The following is a 27,558-nucleotide window of genomic DNA, read 5'->3' as shown; positions in this document are numbered from 1 at the left end:
TAGACGAAGTATAATATTGTGTATATTTATTGGGCATCGTGTGTGAGATGTCAGAAAAAAGATGACATTTCATCAACTTCCGCTCCCTAGTCATATCACATCATCCCCTTCCCATTTACAAATTTTGAGTTGAATTCAATATGGCGGCCACCATATGGTGGATGTCCGCTTAGAACACACCAATGTGGTTCCCCCTAAGCCTAACTCGTTTCTATTATGACGAATTGTACCTAGCCTAACTCCTTTACTTTTTATAGGGGGTGTTAAGGGACTTTTGAATCACCCTCTATGCCCTTAGGGAGAATTCACACCAAAGAGACATGCGAAACGAGAGTTTCACACCGAAGAGTCAAGATGCACGCGACACGCGGCAAGCGACACTGGTTTCCTTGCTCAGACTGCATGATTGTACCGATATAATTGCATTAATCAGTATATTAGTCACCCTAAAAAACGTAACAAGAGACATTGTTACATGTAAACTGTGTTGTAAAATTTGTGCAAGTTATTGAAACTTGGGAGAGCCACGTTGTGCATGAGAAAACTGAGAAATAATATGCACTGACCTCAAACTGTATACGCTAGACTTTTCAGCCTGAATAAAGCGAATACCTAAACACTAGAGAAATGTTCTCAACCTTCGTGAAACCATGTCACGGTATTTATTTTAAGTCAATGCCCTTAGCCGAAGAATTTTCCTCGTAAATCTTTACAGTATGTAAGATTTTATGCATGAATTAACATTTACCTATGAAATAAATATTGATAAATAAATTCTAGTATAATCATGAGAGTAATAATAGTTTGATTACGTGTAGGATTGTTGACAAATATAAAAATATGAAAGGCAAAGTGGTAACATCGTCTCCTTGTAATTAAGTGATCCCGGGTTCGATAACCGGGCAGATCCAGTTTTGATTAGTCTTTTTGTGCATAAAATAAGACTTAAAAAACTAACTCAAATATGATATTGGGATTATGATAGTTGTCAACCAGTTTCAGCAGAACATTTCACAGCTCAGTATAGTTGATACGAGGGCACGGTATCGGGTCGCGGCCCGGTGGTTGAAAAACAATGCACTAGAGTACTTTACCATGTTGACTAATATATTTTGGACTACAGTGCCTCCATAAGCTGACTTTTCAAATAAAAGCAGTCAGGTAAATGGCCAAAACACGGCCTCTTTTCACGATGTTGAAGGCAAATTACAGCCGATAGATAACTGCATCAAAAAAATTGATAAAGCAAAATTAACGTTGTGTTTAAATCTTAAAACATTGTTAAAACATTGTGCGACACGCTGCACGGTATTGAGAAAACGGCACAGTCCGAGAGACACGTAAGCGACACGCGACACACGCGTCTCTTCGGTGTGAATTCTCCCTTATATGTTACTTTGTCAATATGAGATCATGAATTACACACACAGATACATTATATATATATATTTGTGTGTGTAAAGGTAGACAGGTAGAGGAGGCCTTTGGTAATATTTTACGGGGGGGGGGGGGAGGGCAAGATTTGTAGATCCGGCACTGATCCACGGTCAGTATCAGAGTGCTGCATGGGACCACTTTCGCTCGCTCGTATTCATTCGAGTCTCCCACGCTCGAGCTAATACAACGGAATATCATTTGAATGTGACAATAATCGTAGATACAAAATATCCGTCCTGGCAGTTTCAGCACACAATCATCTGTTTCATGTATCATTGTATTGGTGACATAGATTAAACTACATTTTAACATGAAGATGACTATGTTTACTTAAGTTTCAATTTCACTGCGTCTTTCACTTGACAATCAATATTTGAGGGCCACTACCACAGACAAATGGCGGTTATACGTGTTCTACTGAGCTTCGAGCGTTGTTCTCTCGAGCCAAGAAGTTCTCGATTCCGTACGCTATCTAGCGTCGTCCGTACGAACTATTACGCACTCGAGCGAAATCCTCTTCCTACAGCACTCTAGTCAATACAATCATCTGTAGAGTTGTGTGTTGTCCTATGTTTTGTCCTTACGTGAGCTGAGCGCGGGTAAGGACATTTTTTACTCAGAGTCAGGTGTTGATTTTAGCTACAGCTGGGCCCCGTGTAATGTGACTGGTGCAAATAACCTAAATGCTGACGTATCTACATTTTTATTTTCGATCAATCCATCATCTTCCAACAGATCCTGAAGCTGACACGCTCATCTCTGACGCAGACCAAGGCAACCCAGGTGATGACGCTCCTGTCACGTGACACCGCTTGCCTGGACAGGGGCTGTCTCTTCTGGCCCTTCCTGTGGGTGGGCCCCGGGGTCATGGCCGCCGTCACCTTCCTGCTCTGGCTCGAGATAGGGTATGCCTCTCTGGCCGGTTTAGCTTCGTTGGCCATTCTTATTCCTATACAAGGTAAGTGAAAACCATTTTTAACTCATTTGCAACAAAAAATTTTGCGACGTTAAGCTGTCCGAACAAGATGGAATGAAACCACAAACGAACACATTGAAACCAAATTTAAAGGAAGTGACGTCAAAGTACGCGTAATGTTGTTACTCGACTTCGTGGTTAAAGTGCCCGCTTCCGTGGCGGAGTGGTTATCAGTAGACCTCGGATTTTTAGGTTCTAAAAAGTGTGCTTTTAGGTTACTAAAATAGGCTCTAAAAATTCTAAAATAGGTTCGAAAAACCTTAAAATAGGTTCTAAATCCTAAAATAGGTTTGAAAAACCTTAAAATAGGTTATAAAAATCATAAAATAGGTTATAAAAATCATAAAATAGGTTCGAGAAACCTTAAAATAGGTTCTAAAAATCATAAAATAGGTTCGAAAAACCTTAAAATAGGTTCTAAAAATCCTAAAATAGGTTGGAAAAACCTTAAAATAGGTTCCAAAAATCATAAAATAGGTTCGAAAAACCTTAAAATAGGTTCAAAAAATCATAAAATAGGTTCGAAACTAAAAATCCTAAAATAGGTTTGAAAAACCTTAAAATAGGTTCTAAAAATCATAAAATAGGTTCGAGAAACCTTAAAATAGGTTATAAAAATCATAAAATAGGTTCGAAAAACCTTAAAATAGGTTATAAAAATCATAAAATAGGTTCGAGAAACCTTAAAATAGGTTATAAAAATCATAAAATAGGTTCGAGAAACCTTAAAATAGGTTCTAAAAATCATAAAATAGGTTCGAAAAACCTTAAAATAGGTTCTAAAAATCCTAAAATAGGTTGGAAAAACCTTAAAATAGGTTCCAAAAATCATAAAATAGGTTCGAAAAACCTTAAAATAGGTTCTAAAAATTATAAAATAGGTTCGAAACTAAAAATCCTAAAATAGGTTTAAAAAACCTTAAAATAGATTCTAAAAATCATAACATAGGTTCGAAAAACCTTAAAATAGGTTCTAAAAATCCGAAAATAGGTTTGAAAAACCTTAAAATAGGTTCTAAAAATCCTAAAATAGGTTGGAAAAACCTTAAAATAGGTTCTAAAAATCATAAAATAGGTTCGAAAAACCTTAAAATAGGTTCAAAAAACCTTAAAATAGGTTCTAAAAATCCTAAAATAGGTTTGAAAAAACCTTAAAATAGGTTCTAAAAATCATAAAATAGGTTCGAAAAACCTTAAAATAGGTTCTAAAAATCCTAAAATAGGTTCAAAAAAACTTAAAATAGGTTCTAAAAATCCTAAAATAGGTTCGAAAAACCTTAAAATAGGTTCTAAAAATCCTAAAATAGGTCCTAAAATCTTAAGTTAGGCTCGAAAAATCCTGAAGTTGGTTAAAAAAATAACTTTAGTTCAAAATTCCTGAAAAATGCTGATTAGGTAGTTACATATATCCTGAAATACACACTACCTTGCATAACGTTATGTGTGTTGCCTAACCCTACGGCAATGGCAGAACTTACCACTGGAAATTTGCTATTAAAATCTATTCTTCGCCGTATAGTTAGGCAACAATCTTTTTTTCATGTTATCCACAGTCAAACTTCGCAATTTTGTCTGCGAGGATCATCTTATAAGCTGAAAATAATCTTTCAACAAAAACAGTCAGTGGTGTAAACTTCAATGCTGAAATGTTAGTTTGCCACAAAGCACCGAAGTGACTCGAAAGTGAGCAAGACCAGAGATCAGAGCACTTTGGATTGTATAGGTAACAGTGGCACCAGACATTATGCTTTGTTTAGAGCTTTGAAATATCACCATGGACTTGGAGGAAGGGAAATCGACAGAGAGTACGTTTCAAACACTTTCGTCATTGAATACTTTCGTGACCAAACAAAGCAAATGCCTCTGTGTGACATAACAATTCTGTAAAACCTTTCAAAATATATAAAAACCTAAAAAAAGGCTTCATTTAGGTGCAAAAACCTGAAATAAGTTCTAACAAGCGAAATAGGTTTTTTTAGGCACTATAAAACTTTATCATTTGTTGCGTTTTTTAATCAAACGTTGACGTAACTTATTATTTCTTACATACCTCTAAAGGGAAAATTGGTTAAATCCGAGGGTTAGTTATCACATCGCGCTACGATGCGTAAACAAGTAAACAGGTGAAACCAGGAAGAGGCCACTGACTCTGCATTTGCTTAGTAAAATCGCAATAAGCGAAGTAAAATAAAGCAAATCAATTAATCGTGGCTAAAGTCCAAGAATTTCTAATTAGGAACTGATATAAATGAAGCTTTTCATGATAGACTGTCCATCAATCGGAGCACATGTTATTGAAATCGGTTATCGAGGTACCAAATCAGGGTTGGCAAAGTTGTGTTTTTTTTAAAAGAAACAAAACAAACAGTTTTGTTTTTAAAAAAACAACATGTTTTAAATGTTTTTAACAGTGTTTCAAACAAGAACTGAAAAAAACATGTTTTAAACAAATAAAACGTTTAAAACATAATGCCAAGAAGACTTATTTTCTAAGACTAGTGATTAATAAAGAATCGGTTAATCATCGAAGGAAGGACTGTGTTTCTAGTTATAAAGTAAACGCTTGACTAACTTCTAAAATACACATTTATGTTAGTCTTAAATCTCGCGTGTAGGCTGTTCGAGAAGCTTCAAATAATCCACAGTTGCCAGGCCCCAGTGAGTCCACATGGTAGCTGCTGTGTTTTCCTTTTTGTTGGGCATTTTATCGCGAATGCAACTAAATATTGACACTAACAACAATGTGCACATTTTGCAGTGTATTAAGTGAGGAACAAAACTGTTTCATCCATGCAGTACTCAATTTTAAAAATTTAAACACCTGTTAAAAAAACATAGCCAGGTGTTTTAAACTTGACCCACGGGTATTCATCACGATATATTTCTTTGTAACTTCAATATACATTTTCAGCCACTGGACAGATTTCTATGCACAGGAAACAGAATGACACGCATTGAATGAAAAAACATAGTTACAAAACACGCAATTAACCACAAAATTACAAAAATCAAGTATCAAAATGTGTTTTAAACATGTCTGAAAAAAATATGTTTAAAATACTTTGTTTTAAACGTTTTAAACATTTGTAAAAAAACAACAAAGCCATGTGTTTTAAACGTCTAAAACAAGTTGTTTAAAACACTTTTGTTTTAAACATGCCACCCCTGTACAGAATGCTATTTACTTCTATTCTGTGGTGAAGAGAAAAAGCTAGGCGGAAAGTGTAAACACGTGGTTGTGACTTGCGAGAAAGGCAAGGAGGAGCAGTGGAACTTTATTGTCTGTATTCTAATTATTTTCAGAATTAATATTCTCTACATACAATGTTGAAAAGCTATCACTTCCCTTCCATCAAGAGTTCTTGCAATAACATTTTAAAGAAATTGTGAGCGAAATTAATTTTCATCGACAACCTTCACCTCGACTGCAGAGGTACAGGAATAGCCCACATGATGCTACTACTAACCAGTGATGTGCCGTAGACTATAAATTTACGTCTGCACGTAATCTATGCGTAGATTACATTGGGTTGTGGTTTACATAGACTACGTAGACAATCTAAAGTGCATTAGAATTAATTTACAAGGGTTTCATGAAAGGAAAGTGACATTTTCAACTGTATTGGTTCTTAACGAAATGAAAAGAATACTATTTACAACAAAATTTATCTTCTCTTCTATTATCAACTATGGAGGAAGATAAATTGTATGCAAAAAACAACAACAGATGGCAGTCGTGAGGTAAGAGTGGTCTATTTCCGATATAACACTAGATTATTTCCTGTATTAGGTTTCTTCCTAGGTGAGAAATTGTTCGAATTTGGAAGAAAGAGTACGAAAAGTTCTCTTCACACATCAGCAACTGATACGCAGTATAATTTTATTTTAATTCCACGGCGCCCTTTGCTAAGTTATCACCTTTCGTCATGTTGTTTACATAGATTACGTCATCTACGTGTATAAAATAATCTACGTGTAGAATGTAGACTATCGTTGTTTACGTGTAGATTGATTGATTGATTGAGTTGGTGTTTTAAGTCCACTTTGTGCACAGTAAGGCTAATTGGGACTGGACCTACAGTTTAAAGTGGGATCCGAACCACTATGTGCCTCCACCGGGTATCGAACCCGGGACCCCTTGATTACAAGGCGACGAAGCTGCCACTGCGCCATCGGGGAGGCTTGTTTACGTGTAGACACACATCACTGCTATTAACCAAGCAGAAATTATTTTCGCTCCGGGGGATTATTTTGACTTGGTCTCCCCTATTACATGTCGTATGCGCATGGTATTCTTAATTATACACTATGCTTTCTCCAATAATTTAATTTAATGTATGTTTCCTTTGTATCCAGTGCTGACAGGACGCCAGTTCCACCAAGTGAAGCAGCTGGTTGCATCCAAAACGTCTCACCGGATCAAACTCCTCAGCGAGATCATTGCTGGGATAAGGCTGATCAAGATGTACGCCTGGGAGTTGCCCTTCTCCAAACTAATCAGTGTAGCCAGAAGGTGAGTGAATGGAATGACTGGTTTTAAAAATTATGGACACAAAATCACATAGGTTGTTTGCACCCATTATGTACCTGATCAGAATGCAACATTTTAAATGCAGTTTTGCTAAATCTACGGTTAGTTTTGAAAATGTAGCTTCCTTACATCTACTCCTCTCAGCTACTCGCTACTTTTGAGCCACTTTTGTATAAAACATATAGGCGGTGTGACGTCAGGATGCGCACAGCCGCCATGTTTTCGGCCCATTTTATTTGTCGTTTACAAGGAAATATCCACCACGTAGCGTTCGTTACATCTGCACCAACTGCCAGTTTCTTTTAAATCACGAATGTCTGCGTTTGTATCTCCCGCCCGTCCGCCCACTTGAATTCCGTATGTTTACAAGACTAAAGCCTGAATCAGATGGAACTGGATTTCCAGTAGGAATGCTCTAGTTGACGCTGGACTGGCTACCCATTTGCTAGTTTTCGCCTCACGCGATACTTGTTACACCGTACTTGTCGATAGTCTTTTGTTCCCATAATGGCGGTCGCGTGAGATGCAAACAACGTATCACTTCACACTTTTAAAATACGATAACTATTCAACCGAGAGGAATATCGCTTCGTATTAAATGGTTTTAGGTAGAGAAGAATGGCGCTGATTAAATGCATACTTTACAACGTTTACTGTACACGTATGGAAGAATATTTTAGCTTTTTCAATTGTAAACACCGTGCACTCACCATAGACGGTGTAACTCGACGTGTCTTTCGTGCTGTATGTATTATACATTGTAATCCCAAACGTTAACCGAAATGATCCATGAAATGCTTTGGTGTAAAACTGTAAAGTACTCTCTGTTATAAGATTTTTGGAAGCATTTACGTAGCATTTATGCTTTCGTCTAAAGCCGGCTTAAAGGTGGACGAGCAATTTGAAGAATGTTGTAGGAGAATTACTGCTTTGTGCTTTATTAAAAGAGGAAAAAAAAGTATGAACTAGAGATTGGCTCGGAAAAAAAATTGTAATCAATGCGTACCAAAAAAACTTTTTAACTCGGGTTTGCATTATTCATACATGAGATTTGCAAGATTCATTAAAAAAAGTCAAACATTTATTAATACACTTGTAATAATGAGGATTTTCATTTTCAGCTAATCATATTTGTCACGTACACATCTCATCGCTTTGCATAAATACCTAAATATTAATGAACTGAACACGAATGCCCTGCACGTCATCTCTTTACTTAATTTTATCGAGAAACGGAGAAACTAGAACATAAACAGCCAGCACTCGGAAACCACAGACAAAAAAATCTCCTTTCCTTTGCAAACTCACAGATTATCTTCACATGGCGAAACTTTGCTCTGATTGGCTGTTCCACAGAATCCAGTCGAGGAAAGCAAGTAGCAATTAGAACATGTCCTATTCCTCCAAACCAGTCAAGCAGTCAGCCAGGCGGCCATGATTGCTACCTAGAAAGTTAGTTCAGCGCCTACTAGGGCATTCCTACTAGAAATCCAGTTCCGTGTGATAGGAGCTTAACTGACTAACTATCTAGCCTTCTTATAACCGAAGGTTTATGGCTGCAGAGCAACACAAGCCTTCCATCTGTCCCTATTCTGACCAAGATCAATCCAATCTTTTCCATCCTTACCGATTTCCTTTACGTCCATCTCAACGATATCCCTCCATCTTTGTGTTGGCTTTCCTACTGGTTTCTTACCATCAGGTTTCCCAACAATGATTCTGTAAACTCTTCTTCCCTCTCTCATTCGTGCCACATGACCTGCCCACCTACGTCTTCTTGATTTAATTCTTCTAATAATATCTGGACATGAATACAAATGATGTAGTTCTAAATTATGCAACCTTCTCCACTCACCTGCCTTCTAATCTCCTTTAGGTCCAAATATTTTTCTAAGGATTTTATTTTCAAATACTCTTAACTTATGTTCCTCTTTCAATGTAAGGGACCAAGTTTCACGTTCATATAATACTACAGGCAAAATTATTGTTATATTACTGTATATTTTAACTTTTAGTTTCTTATACATATATATTATACGAGAGGATAAAAGTTTACGAAGAGAAAAGTAACACGCATGCGTTCAAGAACTGGCCTCAATCATGTCTGCTAGCCAACAGTTTGTAACGTAGGTGAAACACACCTACATGAATATTGAAATGAAAAGATGCCCTTAGCAGTTGTAGTTACTACGTAATAGGTTCCGTTGCTTATTACTAGGGCTCGGATAATTATGCATTTTACATATTGCATATGCAAATGCATATTTAAGGATTTTCAACTAAAAATTGCATACTTCATATGTAGGTGCATATTTGTATGAAAATAAGTTGATGTTATGCATATTTTTGTACCTACAACCAACACCGAGCATATTTTTCATCTCCTCGCTTCTCTTCTCTTCTCCTTTCTTTATCTTTTCTGTCTTTCTTCTTTCCTTTTTCCTGGATTGTATGAAATATGGCAAGTACGTCATTCTCACCCCAACAATTGACTAAGCTGGCAACACCGCGTGTAAGATTCTTATCGCGAATGGACAATGTGTGGATGATCTGGAACTTGATGTGTCTGACATTGTTGCCCTAAAAGTACAGTCCACTTGAATCTTGCGAAGTGGAGCGTGTGTTTTCTGAATATAAGACTATTCTAGCTGAAAACGGAAGGAGTTTCAAGTTCGAAAATTTGGGACATGTTGTTATGAAATGCAATCATGATCTTGATCTGTAGTGTATTGTGTTTAATTTAACACAGAACCATATGAATTGAAAAAAAATCTGTGCAGCGAATGAGCATTCAGAATAATGCATATTTATTGCCTGGCATGTAATCTTTCATACCGTGGTTTGTAATATACAGCATTTATAAATTAACCAGGTCTTTAAAGTGCATATTTAAGTGCATATTTTACACTTTTTAGTGCATATTTTGCGTTTTTTAGTGCATAAGTATCCGAGCCATACTTATTACCATGATACAAACTTTGGAGCTGGCTCGGTAGCTCAGTTGGTAGAGAAATGGCAGAAACAAGTGTGTCAGAAACCTGATGGGGCCTTCACTGTTCGCTTCAATTTCTACGCAGCAATTCTTCTGTGTTTGCAAAATAAATTGGCTTGTAGCTAAGGTGAGGAAGTAACTGTTTCTCTCTTCCAGGAAGGAGCTGGAGGCGCTGAAGACGTCTTCCTACATGACGAGCCTCGTCTGCATCCTCACTAACATGAACGCCGTCCTCATTCCGTTCCTCTGCATCCTCACTTCCACGCTGCTCGGGGGTCACGTCTCCGCCTCCAAGGTGAGCTCTCGCTTCTACTTTCACATGAACACTTCGTTTAATAGGGTGTGCTATGGTTGTGTTCTGAGGTATGCGAGTGGGCAGTCCATCAAATAATGATGATGATAATGAGCTGGTGCTCTTCAGTATGTAGTTAAAGTCCTCCCTGGCAAACTTACAAATCTAGATTTGGTTTATTCTACTTCGCTTTTCTGCCAACTTTTGCTAATCTTGAAGATGAGGATTAGAGACGGAATTTTAAAGGGAAAAAATTTTCTCTAAAAAAGGAAAAAAAAGGGAAAATTATTGCCAATACAAGCACATGAACAAGGACTAGAGTTTGTAATTTTTAACGAAAACATACACCATTCATCTCGTATAAAAAGGGATGCATTAAATTTCGTATGAAGTAAAGTAAAAAATGCATCCAAGAAATTTAATGTATCTCTTTTTATATATTGTTTTCATTTAAAATAATATTTTTAGTGGTGTGCAATTCTTCCTTGAAAGAGATTACCGAATTTACTGCCACCAGTGATGTGCGTCTACGCGTAAACAACGATAGTCTACATTCTACACGTAGACTATTTTATACACGTAGTTGACGTAATCTATGTAAACAATATGGCGAAAGGTGATAATTTAGCAAAGGGCGCCGTGGAATAAAAATAATATTATACTGCCTATCAGTTGCTGATGTGTGAGGAGAACTTTTCATAGTCTTTCTTCCAAATTCGAACATTTTCTCACCTAGAATGAAACCTAATATAGGAAATATTCTAGTGTTTTATGGGAAAAAGACCACTCTTGCCTCACGACTGCCATCTGTTGTTGTTATTTGCATACTATTTATCTTCTTCCATTGTTGATGAGAGAAGAGAAGAGAAATTTTGTTGTAAATTGGATTCTTTTCAGTTTGTTAGGAACCAATATAGTTGAAAATGTCACTTTCCTTTCATGAAAATCTTTAAAATTAATTTTAATGCACTTTAGATTGTCTACGTAGTCTATGTAAACTACAACCCAATGTAATCTACGCGTAGATTACGTGTAGACAACGCATGTAAACGTAAACTTATAGTCTACGGCACATCACTGTAGATTCTAAACGATTCTAAGAAACTTCACAATATAAGTCTAAATCTAGCAGATAAGTACACTTTCTTATTTATTTAATTATTTACTTTTATTTGGGAGTACACTTTCAAGCCTACAGGCGTGCCACTTACAATGCGTTTGTTCCTTCGTAAGCCTAGACCGCATTGTTGCAACAATCGCTGCAACATAATCCCAACACTCATGGAGGAAAGCTAGGGTAGAAGGCGCTTGTTCTTTCTATCCTTTAAGCTGCACCAAATAGACAATTGTTGAATGTTGTTTGTGGAAAATGCAGTCGTAAAAAGTTTTTGATATTTTGTCAATAAAGGGACCAGAACGGAAAATGATTTTAAAAAAGGGGAAAAAAAGGAATGTGGGCTGAAAAAGGAAAAAAAAGTGTAATCTTGTTGATTGAAGATAATTATCAACACTGTTGGTCGCAATCTTGCGATTTCTTACACACACGCATGCTCGTACACACGTGTATTTTGTTAAGGGTGAACTATTTCATTCGTATCAAAATGCGAGCACGTGCCTACACACTGGATCTCACCGAGGGATTAGGTACTCACTTTCTCAACATTTTTATTCATGCGGAATGCAGAATCTACTCTAAAAAATTAAGAAGTGTGAAGGTGTTGAGTTTTATTTATATAGCTCGTTGACATACTTGTGAACAAAGTCACGAATCCTTCAACAGTAATAAGAACCTACTAGACATGTAGAAGTTCTACTACTACCACTAACAGGGGCGCGTCTAGTATCTGAGCTATGCTCGCTGAGCAAGATCTTCGCTCGTTGAGCAGACAGATCATTTACATGACGCTGCGTGCTCATTGATCAAAATGTCAGTGCCTTTGAATAAACTGTGATCAATGTGGCTGCATCGAGTGGACAAGATTTCAGTGTTTCAAAAGCTGTTAATTATTGAAAACGGTTGATGTGGACAAAACTGTCGAAAAGTTTCATTTTCACATCCTTGCACAACTTTCCAAAACTACGATGTATATTTAATATTTTTAATTTGGAATGGAGCCCAATAGTGTGACGTCACAGCAGACGACGCGCTGGGACTGAGTCTTCACAACGAGAGAACGTGTTTTCTTCCTATCCAATTCAATGCAATTTTCCTTCGGAAGGGGTAGCTTTAATTATTGTGACAGCAGTTAAGAAAATCAAATTGTGATGTGCATCGTACATCAGTATAAAGATGAGGTTTCGGAGAATACGTCCATATATAACATATACCTTACAGATGAGAATGTAAAGAATAAATGGGGTAGGAAATCGAGTAAAGTGAATGCTCCAAAAGAAATCTCAGCCAATGAGCGTCGTCGGTTCAATCGCCTGAGGCTGCTGGTTTCCCACCATCCATAGCGGCAGCGTGGCCTACTTCAGATCGGGCGAACTTCGGCTCGGCTTCGGCTGTGCTCGGAAGTGGAATGTTTTGAAAATGCATGATTTTCTTACTCCGGTTATTCTTTACCTTATTCTCTGTAAGGTATGTGTGATATATAGTCGTATTCTCCGAAATCTCATCTTTACATTGATGTACGATACGCATCACAATTTTGTTTTATAACTGCTGTAACAATAATTAAAGCTACCCCTTCCGAAGGAAAATAGCATTGCATTGGATAGGAAGACAACATGTTCTCTCGTTGTGTAGACTCAGTCCAGCTGGTCGTCTGCTTGTGACGTCACCACTAATGGACTCCATAAACAACAATTTCATTTTAATACAATTACAAAAACTGCAATATTATATTACCTTCTGTTGTTTGAACTTCTTCTGTAAATTACACTATACCGGAAGTTGTTAATCATAAATATTTCCTCATTGGCTGCCAACCCGCCACCCTTGCACAGTTTTGGTTTTCCTCTTCTTAAGCTTGACGCGCACTGAGACACCGGAAGCGCGGCAACAGAACGCAACAGTTTCGCTTCCGGAGTGTCAGTGGGCCATAACCCTCAAGATAACCTGCAGACTTCTAGCCGGAAATTCCGGGCTAGAAGCAGACGACAAAAGTTCTGTGGCCGGAATTTCCGTGTTTCCCCGCGTCTCGGTGTGTGAGGTCCTTTACTCCTCTCCTCCCGAGAACGAAACACAAAAACTCTATATTCTGTGGTTCAAACCTGTGGTGAGGAAGGTTGAAATTCGCTCAACGATCAAGTGAGCAGCGCTCGCCGAGCAACGCTTAATTGCTCGTCAAGTAGCTGAGCTGAGTGCTCAGATACTTGACGCGCCCCAGGTAACGTCGTCGCATTGTAATCAAGTGGCTCTGAGTTTGATACCCAGGGGAGGCACATAGTGTTCGGATCCCACTTTAAACAGTAGCTCCAGTTCCTAATAGCCTATCAATGTATTTTTCTACATCGTACATATTTTATTCCTGTAATTTTGTATTTTTTTACAAGGCTTAGTGCTGTGTGAGGTTGTATATTGTGCTCAGTACTTAAAATAAACTATTATTATTATTATTACGAGAAATTGTTATTGTTTTCCAGTTGTTCGTTACGTACGCCTATGTTGACGTTCTCCGCCTTCCATTGATCTTTGCTTTCCCGAGGAGCATCGTGGCTGTGGTACAGACTGCTAACTCCTTCCGAAGAATACAGGTACGTTCGCGTTACTCAGTCACTATTTCCACACCTATGAACTTTTTCAAGTCTACTCTGTCCCAGGAATCTGTGGAGAAAGCGAACGAAAGCAAGTCTCTGCGGAAGTGACTCGAGAGGGCTCGACCAAAGAATGCGTGAGAGGGGAAGTGAGTGCATGGAGGGGAAACGCGCCTACAGCTACCAGCCGTTTGCTGCAACAGGCAGTGCTTTGCTCCCCTCACTTCCTCTCCTTCTCTACCGTCATGCGCGACCTTGCTCGATAGACTTCTTGGACGTAATGTGCGAATGGATAATATTCAGTGAACAGTAATTAATTCCTGTAACAATGGTTCTAGACTAAGTAAGTTTTACAAAGTGTAATAATTGATTAAGAATGAAAATCCAGTGGAGTCAGAAGGGGACAATGAATGCTTCTAATAATAATAATAATAATAATACCACCACAACTAATAGTAATACTACTACTTTGCTCATACTAATCGTACTATTAGTAGTGTAAGTGTAACGTAACAGTGGGGTCAAAACGTGATCGCACCAAGTAATTAATTGGAAAACGGCCGGGCGGCGATCACGTTTGCAAAAAAAAAGAGAAAATTTTAATGCCCACACTTCACGTTACAAGTTATATTTTTCTTGTGTCGTACTTCCTGCACCGTGCTGCGAGAGTTTACGGGCGGCACGCACAAGAAGCACGAGACAAAAAAGCCCTGAAATGAAGAAACTTGTGAATTACGCACACATGCACAATAGTTTCGAAGGGTCCGACAATGGATAGCAATACATGCCTTCTCCACCGTAACCAAGGTTTAATGATGCTGTTCTCCCAACGTAATATCCTTTCTCCTCCCCCCACTTTCACAAAACGTATGTCCTCAATAGCTGTCTTTTACGTTAACTTCAATTTGGGCTTTCAACCAATTTTTTTTGTTATATGGGTCTTACTGTCTAGAGCGTATAACCAATACAAATTAAATGATCCCCACAATTCAATTAACAAATCTATATATTCAAGGTTCCAATTTAATACACTTTACGAGTACAGACAATCCCAAAAAGGCAAGAATTGGGAGCAATTTTAACAAACAATGTAGTATTAACAACAGCCCGCGCGACCTGCGCGCTATTTTAACCTTCTTGCATAAATTTTCATTTCATTTTTAACAAACAGCGAGCAAGCATAAATATACTAATCAGTTTAACAACAACCTTATTCTTTACTGGATGAGACAATAGAATAATTTGTTTGCATGCACAGATTCGTATCTCTAAAATACCGTGAAGGCGCAGTTTTGCAAGAATGCTCACCGCTATCTTTATTTAATCAAGGAGTGCCTCTCTTTTTACTTAATCAAGAAAATGCCTCTCTTTTGCTTAATCAAGAAAATGCCTCTCTTTTGCTTAATCAAGAAAATGCCTCTCTTTTACTTAATCAAGAAAATGCCTCTCTTTTACTTAACCAAGAAAATACCTCTCTTTTACTTAAGCTGCACCAGCTGTGTTTATTTTTATCCTGTTTCTTATTGCATCGCTAGTGCTACCAAAATATGGACGGGTAGGCTATTATACTACGAGATAGTAAACTGGGGCCAAACGGCAGGAATCGCGATTTTCTACTGCCCTTATTATCAAGTACGAACGTGCGTACATTTAACGTCGCTGAAACAAGTCTTGAGCGATCGAGAATGATACGTTTCGCTGTCAAGTTTAGTACACTGCCTGCGCATATAATGTTTAACAAATAGTTCAATTATGCGGCTGGTCACGCTTTGTGTAGGATTTACAAATACCAGTTTATAAAACCACGTCCGCAATATTGTATAAGTTCACGCGTGCATACACACCCTTTCTTTCTTTTTCCCCTTTTATTAACGCGCACTCACCAACATGTGCATTGGTTTCAGACACTTGTCAAAAAATGTTCACCGTGAAAAACAAAAGGCAAAAAGGGGGGTGGGGAACAACTGGAAGAGAAACTACTGTTTTTCTCGTAGAATTCGTTATTCAAAGTTCCATAAAAGTAAAAGCAAGTAATCGAATTTTAGCAACGAACGGCGAGATTGAAAGATATAATCAAATTCCCATATCACGGTCAAAGAGTTAGTTTTGTACGTACCTCACCACTAATGTTCAATGCACACAAAAATGCAACGCCATCCTTCCACAATACTCATTTAACTAGCTTCTCCTTGTTAACGGTTGGGATGGCAAGCTTCACTTCAACAAACTGTGGTGGAGTACTATATCTTGCCGACGAGGACTAGATGTCGTGCACAAGAACAGGCATGTGCCGTTCGCAGCGTGTCTACGAGGTGGAGAGCGAGAGGCGAACTGGCTGCCCGGTGCAGCGTATTTTACGAGCAAACCTGTGCGGCAGAAATCGCCGCTAGAGGCAGCACCAGAGAGTCATCGTGAGGGAGAACGCCCTCCGATGGCTAAAAAAAAATGAACGTCGCTTTTCTTCACTTTTTTTTGAATGTGTAAGGTTTGTAAATACAAAAGTAAGGCAAACGTTACAAATACCCCCGACTAGAAAAGCAAAAAAAAAAAAAACACTGATATAGAGAAGGCAAGGCAATTTACCAAAAAAATATAAGCACGCAAATATATATATACCCGTTATTGACCAACAATATAAGAAATGGTAAAGCAATTAATGCTAGTAAAAAAAACCCAAAGATTAACAAGACACATGATAAAGCACACTGAATCGTAATCACCAAGCAGAGTCTAACTCTGACGAATTTCATAATAACACGTAAAGTTCAAAATTTTGAAAACCAATTCTGTTGTCGATCCTCCAATTCGCAGAACATCGTGCACACCTCCCGGTCGAAACACCTAGATGTCTGACGAAATTCGACTCTCTCTTGACAGAAACAATCACACTGACTGAAACATGTCTGCTACGTGGTCATTCCTAGGCATGCATCAAAAGGCTACGCCGAGTTGTAAAGGAAGTTGTAAAACACAACCATTTCCCAAAAGAGCACCAGTAGTACATCACATCCTCGTAGGAGTAAAAACATAGAAAAGAAAAAAAAACAAGAATCAAAAACTAGAAAAGAAGGAAGGAAGATGCAAGAAATAGGAAAGTAGAGGAGGGAAATTACTACAGAAGGGAAAAGGAAGGTAGCACTATTACAAGAAGATGCAAAAAAGCAGGTATAACCTTAGGATACACAACATATACAGAGTCAATCTTCAATAGAGCATAATCAGCAGTATTAATACACTCCTCTACAAAGAATGAATAAAATCACTCATAAATACACAAAAAAAACTTATTTTAAGGATAATACATGTGTGCTTAAAAATACACATTGAGAATAAAAGACACAATATATATACATACAAGAACTATCTAAGAAGAAGAGCCAGGATATACGTTGGATGAACCGAGCACTACAACGTAATAATATCAAAACCTGTTATGAACAGAGTACGGGGGAAGACCGAAGAGTAGCAGCAACATCTGAATCTGATAAATCGACCGATTGAGGAACAACATCCCTGTCACGAATAACATATGGCTTGACATGGGAGACATGAGCCTTTCGGACCATTTGCTGAGTGTCAGGGTCAACCAGCATGACGGTAACCGGACCCAGCATTTTAAACACCTGAGCCGGACCCAACCAACGCTCTTGAAGCTTCGAAGATATGTGGAGCAATGCATTGCTATGGGGAAAAGTACGGTAAAGAACCATATCTCCTGGTTTCAGAGAAACCTGGGATCTGGAGGGATCGTATTTAAGTTGGCGGGAACGCCAAGACTTTAATAGATGTTGATAAGCCTCACCCCAGCGATGTGCCCGCTCCGGCGAAGGAGGAGCTGCCAATTCGGAATCAGTTTGTAACTCCCAAAAAAAATTCATCGGGCCGTCTATGTCTCGACCAAAAATAATTTTAGATGGAGACGTATGAGTGCTATCATGTTGGGCGGTATTGAAGGCAAAAGCTATGCTTTCCAGATGAGTGTCCCATTTGGAGTTATCCTTAGAATGGTAACAAATTAATGAAGCCTTAAGGTTCCGTATGAATCTCTCCGCTAAGGAAGGATTGGGGTAATAAGCACTAGTGTAAATATGACGAATATTTGACTCGAATAGAAAATTATTAAAGAGGTTAGAACGAAAATAAGAAGCATTGTCCGAGACCAACTCACATGGAGCACCAAACAACAAAAACAAGGTGCGTAGCTTGTCAATAATATGATGGGATGTAGCCGACCTGAGCGGAAACAGGGACACCCACTTGGAAAAGGCATCCACCACCACCAAAATATACACATTACCCTTAGTGGAACGAACAAGAGGACCAACCAAATCGATATATAATCGGCGCCAAGGGTGTCGTATAACCTCAGAAGACAAAAAGCCAGGAGGTTTACGGACAGCCAGTTTGGCCCTCTGACAAATGTCACAAGAACGGACATATTGGCGGATATCAGAGAGATAAGTAGGCCACCAGAAAAGCGTCGCTATTTTCTTGATGGTTTTATTGACGCCTAAATGCGCACCACCGACAGGGGTGTCATGATAATAACGACATAATAAATGTCGAAGCACTTGAGGAACAACAACTAGAGAAGAAGTGGAACGAGGCGGCTGCCAAATCAACAGATCCTGATGTAAATGATAATGCTTAACCTGTTGATTATCCTTCAACTGCATAATAATAGGAGACAAATCTGAATCCTGGCTTTGCAGGACCGCAATATCTGATTTATTGAAAGGAATGATATTGAATTTGGGAGCCGCGCAAGCCAAACTGGTACAAGACGGAGATGATACCACAAAATCATCTGAAGAATGCATGCGTGAAAGACAGTCGGCCACCGGATTTTTAGCAGAAGAAATGTGTTCCACATGGTAAGAGAAACGAGACAAATACAAAAGCCATCGACCAAACTTACCAAATTGTTCAGGGTGTTTTAAAAGCCAAGACAAAGCCTGATTATCTGTTTGAAGAACAAAGTGTTTAGAAGTTAAATATGTTTCAAATTTCTTGAAGCCAAACACCACCGCACAACACTCCGCTTCATATATAGATTGCTTACGTTCCAAGGTTGTACGCTTTCTCGATGCAAATGCAATGGGACGCAAAGAGCCATCCACTTCACGTTGGTTTAAGGTAGCACCCAGTGCTAAACTTGAAGCATCCGTTTGAAGAACAAACTCCTTTGTAAAATCGGGCAAGGCCAGAACCGTATGTTCAATGAATGCGGCTTTCAAATTGTCAAACCGAGTTTGATCCTCGGCAGTCCACACAAAGGTAGTGTCTTTCTTCTGTTTATCTGTTAGAAAAGACGTACGATCAGCGAATTGGGGAAGAAACCGGGAATAATACGAGAGTAAACCCATGACCTGGGAAACACCCTTCTGGCTCTTAGGAGCAGGAATATCTTGGATGGCTGAAATCCGATCCGGATCCATAACCATCTGGCCCTTACGAACAATATAACCGAGATACTTAATTTCCGACGCCATCCAAATAGATTTATCCGGGTTAACAGTAAGACCAGCCGATCGCAAAACCTGAAGGACCTCTCTAAGATGTTCCATATGGGACGACTCATCAGGTGAATATATCAATAAATCATCTGCATAGGTCAAAAGGAACTTGTATTTAAACTTTCCCAACACCTCATCGAGAACTCTCGACAAGATCTGAGTTCCAAGATTGATTCCGAACGGAACGCGAGTATATCTATACTGGCCAAAAGAAGTGACAAACGCTGTCAAGTCTTTACTTCTCTCATCTAACCGTATCTGATGGAACGACTGGCAGAGATCCAAACAAGAAAATACCGCCGCTGATTGTAGATGTTGAAACAATAAATCTATGCGCGGTTGTGGAAATTGATCATACGCTATCAGGCGGTTAAGGTTCTTATATGAGCATACTAGACGGTGTGTACCGTTCTTTTTGGGAACCAGAAAGGCCGGACTGGAGTAAGATGACCGGCAGGGCTCTATGATGTGCTGAGCCTGCAACTCTTCAATCTGTTTCCTCATTATGTCAGTTTGAACAGGATTAAGTTGGAAGGGTTTTGATCGGAAGGGGATATCTGATATTACAGGTATCGAAACCGGATCCAAAGTGCAGGTACCAACCTTTTCCGTAACCACATCCTGAAATTGAAGTAACAATGATTGTAAGGATTGGTTATCTAAGTGAACAGGAAGAGGATCGGTAATGACGGACACATGAGAAGTTTCCGGCGAACTCGAGGAGTAACCCGAAAGGGCCTCGGAGATATGTATCTGAGTAGGTTCAGGGAAAGCAATAGGTACACCCTCCTGATGAAAAGGAAAAGATAAAAGTTGCGTCTCAAAAGAAATGGTCGCCTTGGTATGGACCAAAAAATCCGTGCCCAAAAGTAATGAAAAGGGGAGAGCTTCCGACACCCAAAAGCGCCATTGCCAAGTAAGTCGGTCGAGTCGCAAAGGTAGATAACAAAAGGAGGATAAGGAAAACGAATGGTTAGTAACATCTCGCAATTCGAGGGATTGGTCAGAAAAAATGGGAAAGGAGTAGTGGCAGTGGGTTCGTACCACAACAGAAAATGGGGCTCGCCTTAATGGATTTTTCTCGTAAGGCATGAGCCCCATTTTCTCGCAGTGTTGCCAGCTGCTTACTCGAAAAAATCACCAAGGGGTTTTTTGGGGGTAAACATAGCCTCAAGCAAGGAGCTGGCAATCTTGCTTGAGGCTTGCTTTAATAGATTTTTCTCGTAAGGCATAAGCTTTATTTTCTTGCAGTGTTGCTAATATTTTACTTGAAAAAAATTACCAAGGTTTTTTTTGGTTTAACGTAGCCTAAAGCAAGGAGCTGGCAACTTTGCTTGAGGCTTGTGTTACAGGGGCATAAAGCAAGGTTGCCAACCTGGTGGTTTTGCCATAGCTTTTTACAAAAAAGAGAGAGAGGAGAGAGAGAGAGAGGGAAGAGTTAAACAACTGACAGTTTACCTACAACTTTTTTTGGTGTAACCTAGCCTAAAGCAAGGAGCTGGCAATTTTGCTTGAGGGTTGGTTTACAGCGCATAAAGCAATTTTTGCCAACCTACATATACTAAACAAGGAGAGTTGGTACTGCCGTAAAAGAGAGAGAGGTGGGTGGATGGCAACACAAGCGCGCGCGCGTGCGTGTGTGCGTGTGTGTGTATAATATGTAGCATTATTAACTAGTGTTGGCAATTTACTTCCAACTAAAAAAATAGAGATGTTAACGTTGCTGTAAGATGAAGAGAGAGAGAGAGAGAGAGAGATTTATGGCCGGCAAACAGTAATAAGCGAATGCGCCATATCGTAATTTTCCAACTCCGTATATCGTGATTTTTGTAAACCTCTCTCGGGGGAACGATGTGCCACGCACACCCGCGCGCGTGCGCTTGTATTGTGATATATTACATACATGTGGGAAAAAAAAACTTTGCCTCTTATTATTAAAAAAAAAAAAAAACTTTGACCGTATGCTTAAATAACTAACAAGAACAATGAATCTTTTTGGCTTCCGCAAACAGATCAACATGGAGACTGCACCGCCAAATTTCAATAACCTCTTACCTTCCGTGTTACCTAAACTCAACGGTCTGTTGATCATTCACCTCAACAGCATTTGGACGAAACTGAATGATGATGTGGGCAAAATGTTTTATGTTTTTAATAACAATTTACATTTCTACGAAATTCCGATCGACGGGAAACTTCAAATCACCGTGAATCCGGTGAACGCAGGCGAAATCAAAATTTCTACCGGCAAGAATATTTTTCGAATCAAGCACGACAAGATGCTTTCTAACATTACGTACGATGTTTCCGCAGGAGATTACCTGTACGTGGAACTCCTCGGAGATTACGACAAACTTATTCCTCTCTTCGTAGAATTACGAATAGTCTATCCTATTATAAATAACCGTTAACCAAAAATGCCTAACGACATTTTCGGCAACACCAAGCGTGTAGACCACGCAGAAGAGATTCTCATGTTGGACATTCGAGTTAAGAAGTTGAGGACCGATTTGATCGCTTTGCAGGAGACCTTAAACAAAAGTTTAGAGTCGGAAATCGCCACGCTCCAAACGCAATGTCTCGACCCCATTCTGAAAATCGATTCCGAACTGAAGACGCTGATAAAAAATTATGTCGACGTACCTTCTTACGACAGCGTTCAAAATATACAGTTGAGCGTGGATTCGCTTCAAAATGATTTGGCCAAATTACAGCAATTTCAATCGAAAAATGAAGATTTGGAAAAATTGAAACTCGAAATCGAAGAACGAACTTCCGCAATAGAAAAGAATTTCTCCGAACTTCAAACCGTCGTGAACGATATAGACGCAGAACGCTTGCACGTCGTCGTTTCCAAATTACAAGAAGAATTCACCGGCACGTTGGAAGAAATCAAATCCAAGTTGCAGACTTTGGAAGATACCATGACGAACCTACCATCGTCGGACGAACTGCAGGTCATCGGTAAAAGCGTCGCGAACATAAAAATTCAATTGGAGGCGTATCGAGATTTCGAACACATTCAAACCACCATCGCTACGCTTCAGGCGTCTCTGGAATTGATCAACGAAGAAATTAAAAATATTCACGCTGAAGCGAGAGCGTTGAGGAGCATTCAAGACACGTTGAGCACGGTTCAGCAGAAGATCGAATATTTAGAAAATTTGAACGTCGAAACGAATCTCGCTCATTTTCATCACGTACTCGACAACATACAGGGTGACTTGGAATCGTTACGGACGAGCGTGCCTTCGAGCGAAGATTTGGAAAAATTGAAAACGGCGGTGACGGCACTATCCGAATCGAGCGACATCAAAAGTTCATTGAGCGATCTCGAGAGTAGGGTGGCCAATCTCCCCACCTCCAAAGAATTGCACGCTTTGAAAAGAAACATATCACGTATGCTGAAACGACTGGAAACGGAAACGGCGAACGTGGAACAGATTCGAGACGAAATTAGTTCGCTGGTGTCGACGCTGCCCACTTCGCAGAGCGTCGCCGACCTTCACACGCAGTTTACAGAGATGCGAAGCATCGTGAACGATCTTACCGAGAAGAGCTCGAAATTGAATCAAGTCGAGAACCTTCAGAACATCGTCGTCAACGTCAGAGATCAAGTTGGAGTGCTGGAATCCACGCAGGAATCGACGCTGGCCTCTTTCGGTGCCAAGTTGCAAGAACTCAACGAAAACTACAAGCAGTTGAACGTGGAAGTGAAAATCAAACCGTCGTTTTCTGCCGTAACAGATACCATAGTCGAGCATTTGCTGCCCATCGAAAATAAACTCGGACAAGTTCACAGTAATCTCGTCACCTTCGACACTAAATTCGCTAAACTGCATTCTCTGCAAGCCATCGAAATCAACAGCGTACCCAATCAACAGAGAATCTCCACGTTCGTCGAAGGTAACAAACTGTACATGTTACATCCTTATCATCCGTACTACAAGTTTCTCCTCGATGGCACGATTCAGATAAACGAATTTTCGTACTGGTCTCACGGTAGAAAAGCTAGCGTTCCCACCATGACCTTGATATCGAATCGTGGTGTCCAGAAAGCAGGAAACATTCCTCTGGCACGTTGGAATGAAACGCGCAACATATATGAAATACACGAAGACGAAGATCTCACTGTTTTCGACGTGAGTGCCGGCGATAAGCTGATCATTCAAAACACGAGCGAAGTGCCACCCTCTTTGAATCCCATCACGCTTGTGCTTCTCTTGAAACGTAATCTCTAAAAAAATGTCTAGGCAAGCCATCGTCGAAGAATTGCATAAACCTGCCCGCCGCAACTACGAACGTTTGGCTGTGGTAACCAAGGGCATCGACGACCTCTGGCAAAGCGACCTCGTGGAGATGAGTAGCGGCAATTTGAAAAACGTACATAAATTGAACAAGGGCAACAAGTACCTCCTCACCGTCATAGACACGTTTTCGAAATTCGCATGGGCTCTACCTTTGAAGGCGAAAACGGGATCGTGCGTCACGGAAGCATTCAAATTAATTTTTCGCGAAAACGGCAGACGACCTCGGTTTCTGCAAACGGACAACGGTAAAGAATTTTACAACGCCGTATTCCAAAAGTTTATTCAAAAACATGGCATTCGACATTATTCGACCTTCAGTCACATCAAAGCCAGCATCGTGGAAAGATTCAATCGAACCTTGAAAACACACATGTGGAAACGATTCACGCTTCGGGGAAATTACAAATGGGTCGACATTCTGTCGGAACTCGTCGACACCTATAATGATACGGTACACAGAACGATAGGCATGAAGCCAGCTGATGTTACGAAATCTGACGAGCAGCGTTTAATTTCTACAGTTTACTGTCCAAAGTACACACCCACGACAAAAAAAGCTAAATACAAAATTGGAGACCAGGTGAGGATCAGCAAATTCAAACGCACCTTCGAGAAGGGATTCACAAAAAATTGGAGCACGGAACTTTTTACGGTGGTTCGAGTTTTACCCGGAAACCGACACACGTATATAATAAAAGATAGTAGCGGCGAGATTTTGAAAGGAAGATTTTACGAAGAGGAACTCTCTAAAACAAAACACCCCGACACGTACCTCATCGAGAAAGTATTGCGTAGGAAAGGTGACAAACTGTTTGTCAAATGGCTGGGACTTCCGGAAAAGAGTTGGATCGACGCGGACGAAGTGATCTTGTGAGTACGTGGAACGTGGTGAAGCGTCTACCGGATCCGGAAAGTCAAACGAAGAAAAAGAACGGTGAGTTGCTTCCCGACAGCATTCGCTGTCTGATCGTAGGTCCTTCGGGGTGTGGGAAAACGACACTACTCGTGGACAATTTTCTCCTTGCACCGAATTGGTTAGATTGGAAGAACAGGCACCTGTACGTGTTCTCGAAAAGTTTGGAGCAATCCAAATACCAGCAACTGATGAAACTGTACGATGGTCTGGACATTGCAACGTTCGCCTCGGAAATAAAACCACTCGACGATTGTCGTGAAAATTCAGTTGTTGTGTTCGACGACGCCATCCTGGAAAATCAAAATGAAATTCGCAATTTTTTCACGCAAGGTCGTCACAAAGGAATGGATTGCTTCTACCTAGCTCAAACGTTTTCCAAAATTCCAAAACAGTTAGTACGCGACAACGCTAATTTCATATGTTTGTTTCGTCAAGATCACACCAACCTCAAGCACGCGTACGATGACTACGTAGGCGGAGACATGAACTACAATCAATTTTCGGAACGCTGCTGCTCTACTTGCTGGAACGGTGACGATTTCGGATTCGCGACGATCGACATGACGAGGAAACCCAACGACGGAAAATACAGAAACAAAATCAACGACTTTCTAAACGTTGCAACGTTGTGAGAAACGACGTATATAAATAACGTCATGACGAAACGAAAAATCGAGGACGAAAATCTCAAGTTGCGAAAATACCTCGCGAAACGCTTCAAAGGTTGGAAATCCGAGAATCGCGGATTCTACGAAGAGAAGAAACGTCAGGATCAACCTGTGATCGATGCCATCAGCGGTCTAGGTAAAGAAATTAAAAGTGTCACGGAACAAAATAAAAATTTGATCAACGAACTCGTACCGCTCGCAGCTAAAAGTTACGCCGTACCCACGCCTATTTCGAGCATTCCTTCGACACCGTTCGAACTGAAGGATGCACCGGCACGACACCGAGCTATAGGTAGCACGTCGTCGTCTTCGGATAAAATCGAGTTGGGACCTTTGGCGCGAGACTACCTGAGTACGGGGAAATTCGACAAGGATGAAGTGTTCGGATTGTATCCCAGCATGGAAACCAACGAAGGCGGTGGTGTGGTGTGGAAGATTGGGAAATCGAAGGTGACCTTCGAAGGCAACGACATTAAAGTCAATTTAGGCGAGAAGGATAGTTGGAACAGGTATCCGGGTACGGTGGGACTGTGGGAACTCGTCGCCAAAAAGCAGCCGAAAGATTACACCGACGAAGATTACCAGAGTTACAAGGAAATTCTGATCATGACGGATGCCTTGTACCAGAACAACGACGCCTCGCAGAATAGGGTGAAATCGAGCAGCGGCGAGAAGTACAGGAATCTTATCAAACCGATTTGGAACCAGGTCAAAACAGGCAGCGGCGTCAAACGCTACAACACGCTACCCAAAGAATTCGTTTGGGTGGACGACGTTAGGAAACTCGTGGACCGATTGTTGGTGATAGCCGGCGAAGAGAATGCAGGCAACCGTAATTTCTACAACGAGAAGGTTGGCATCGTGGACATGATCAGCACGAAACTTTCCAACTTCATCGTGAACGACGACAAGGGCATAGGTTACCTGATCAAAATCATCAACACGCTGCCTCCGAAATTTTGGAACGTGGCCGAAGGAAAGGGACTCGTGAACGACATCATCAACAAGTTACCTTTCGAGATGCATCTACCTGGCTACCAGTACTGCGGACCGGGTACTAAACTCGAGAAAAGATTGGAGAGAGGAGACAAGGGTGTGAATCCGTTGGACGCCGCATGCAAAGATCACGACATCGCCTACAACACCACGCAGACGGATCTGGATGCACGTCACGAAGCAGACAGAAAATTGGAGCATGCAGCTTTCGAAAGGTTCGTGAGCAGAGACGCATCGTTGGGTGAACGGGTCGCCGCACTGGGTACCACCATCGCCATGAACACGAAACAAAAATTGGGGTGGGGTATATAAATAACATCCAGTAAAAAAAAAAAAAAAAAAAACTTGATATATAAATAACACACATCATAAAAAAATAATTTTTGGTATATATAAATAACACACATAGTGAAAAACAATTAAATTTTTCTCTAACACTCTGAAATTTTTTGATATGACGACTGAAAAAATGAGCGATCTCCAAGCATTAAAACAAATGCTAAATTTGTCAGTCGAGTATGTAAAAATTCAGGAATTGGAAGTCGACAATCCTTACACAATAACTTCCGGTTCAATCGTTTCTACCCAGTATGGTCCCAAGGTACGCTTGTTGCTCAACGCACAATACAGTCTATTTTTACCAGATCGATACGCTAACATGTTATCCGACGAGAAGCTATCTATTTTAATCGAGAACAAAACTCGAATCGTGTACAAGGGGACAAAGGAACTTCTTGGCAAGAAAACGAAGCACGTAATAGAATTTGTGTAACGACTGCGAGGCCGTAAAAAAAATCTCGGAACATTTATATATAAATAACATACCGTAAAAAAAAAAAAAAACTACACGAGAAAAAATCTCAGAATATATATATAAATAACATACCGTGAAAATAACACATAGAGCATCAACATGAAGCCCAAGGGTGTCGTGTACCAGATACCATACTCCAATCTTAAAAATCTAGGTGCTCTCGATGGGTTACTCACCAAGAAACAACGCGAGAAGAAACGTTCTTGCTTGTCGAAAGGACACGGAATGAAATTGCTGCTCAGCACACCTCAATTGAAAAGATTGCAGCGTTCGCGGAAACAGCAAAAGGTCGGAGGTTTCATATTCAGCATCCCGGCCATCCTGGCAGCATTGGGGGCCGTTGGAAGTTTGGCCGGCGGAAGTGCCGCCATCGCGAAAACCGTCATCGACTCGAAGAAGAACAAGGCCGAG

General features: G+C 40.1%; 1 protein-coding gene across 1 annotated transcript in view; it reads left to right on the top strand.

Moving 5' to 3' along the window:
• Window positions 1-27,558, top strand: part of LOC145994179 (ATP-binding cassette sub-family C member 4-like) — a 150,887-nt gene that overhangs the window by 36,279 nt on the left and 87,050 nt on the right. Inside the window, exons 6-9 of the mRNA XM_083130276.1 lie at window positions 2,173-2,395; window positions 6,770-6,926; window positions 10,093-10,231; window positions 13,817-13,927. Coding sequence (XP_082986402.1) covers window positions 2,173-2,395; window positions 6,770-6,926; window positions 10,093-10,231; window positions 13,817-13,927 — 630 coding nt within the window. The remainder of the gene's footprint in view (window positions 1-2,172; window positions 2,396-6,769; window positions 6,927-10,092; window positions 10,232-13,816; window positions 13,928-27,558) is intronic.

The sequence above is a fragment of the Lepisma saccharinum genome, chromosome 10 (genome assembly GCF_977018435.1).
Source record: "Lepisma saccharinum chromosome 10, izLepSacc3.1, whole genome shotgun sequence".
NCBI classification, from domain to species: domain Eukaryota; kingdom Metazoa; phylum Arthropoda; class Insecta; order Zygentoma; family Lepismatidae; genus Lepisma; species Lepisma saccharinum.
This window is presented reverse-complemented; position numbering and strand designations above follow the sequence as displayed.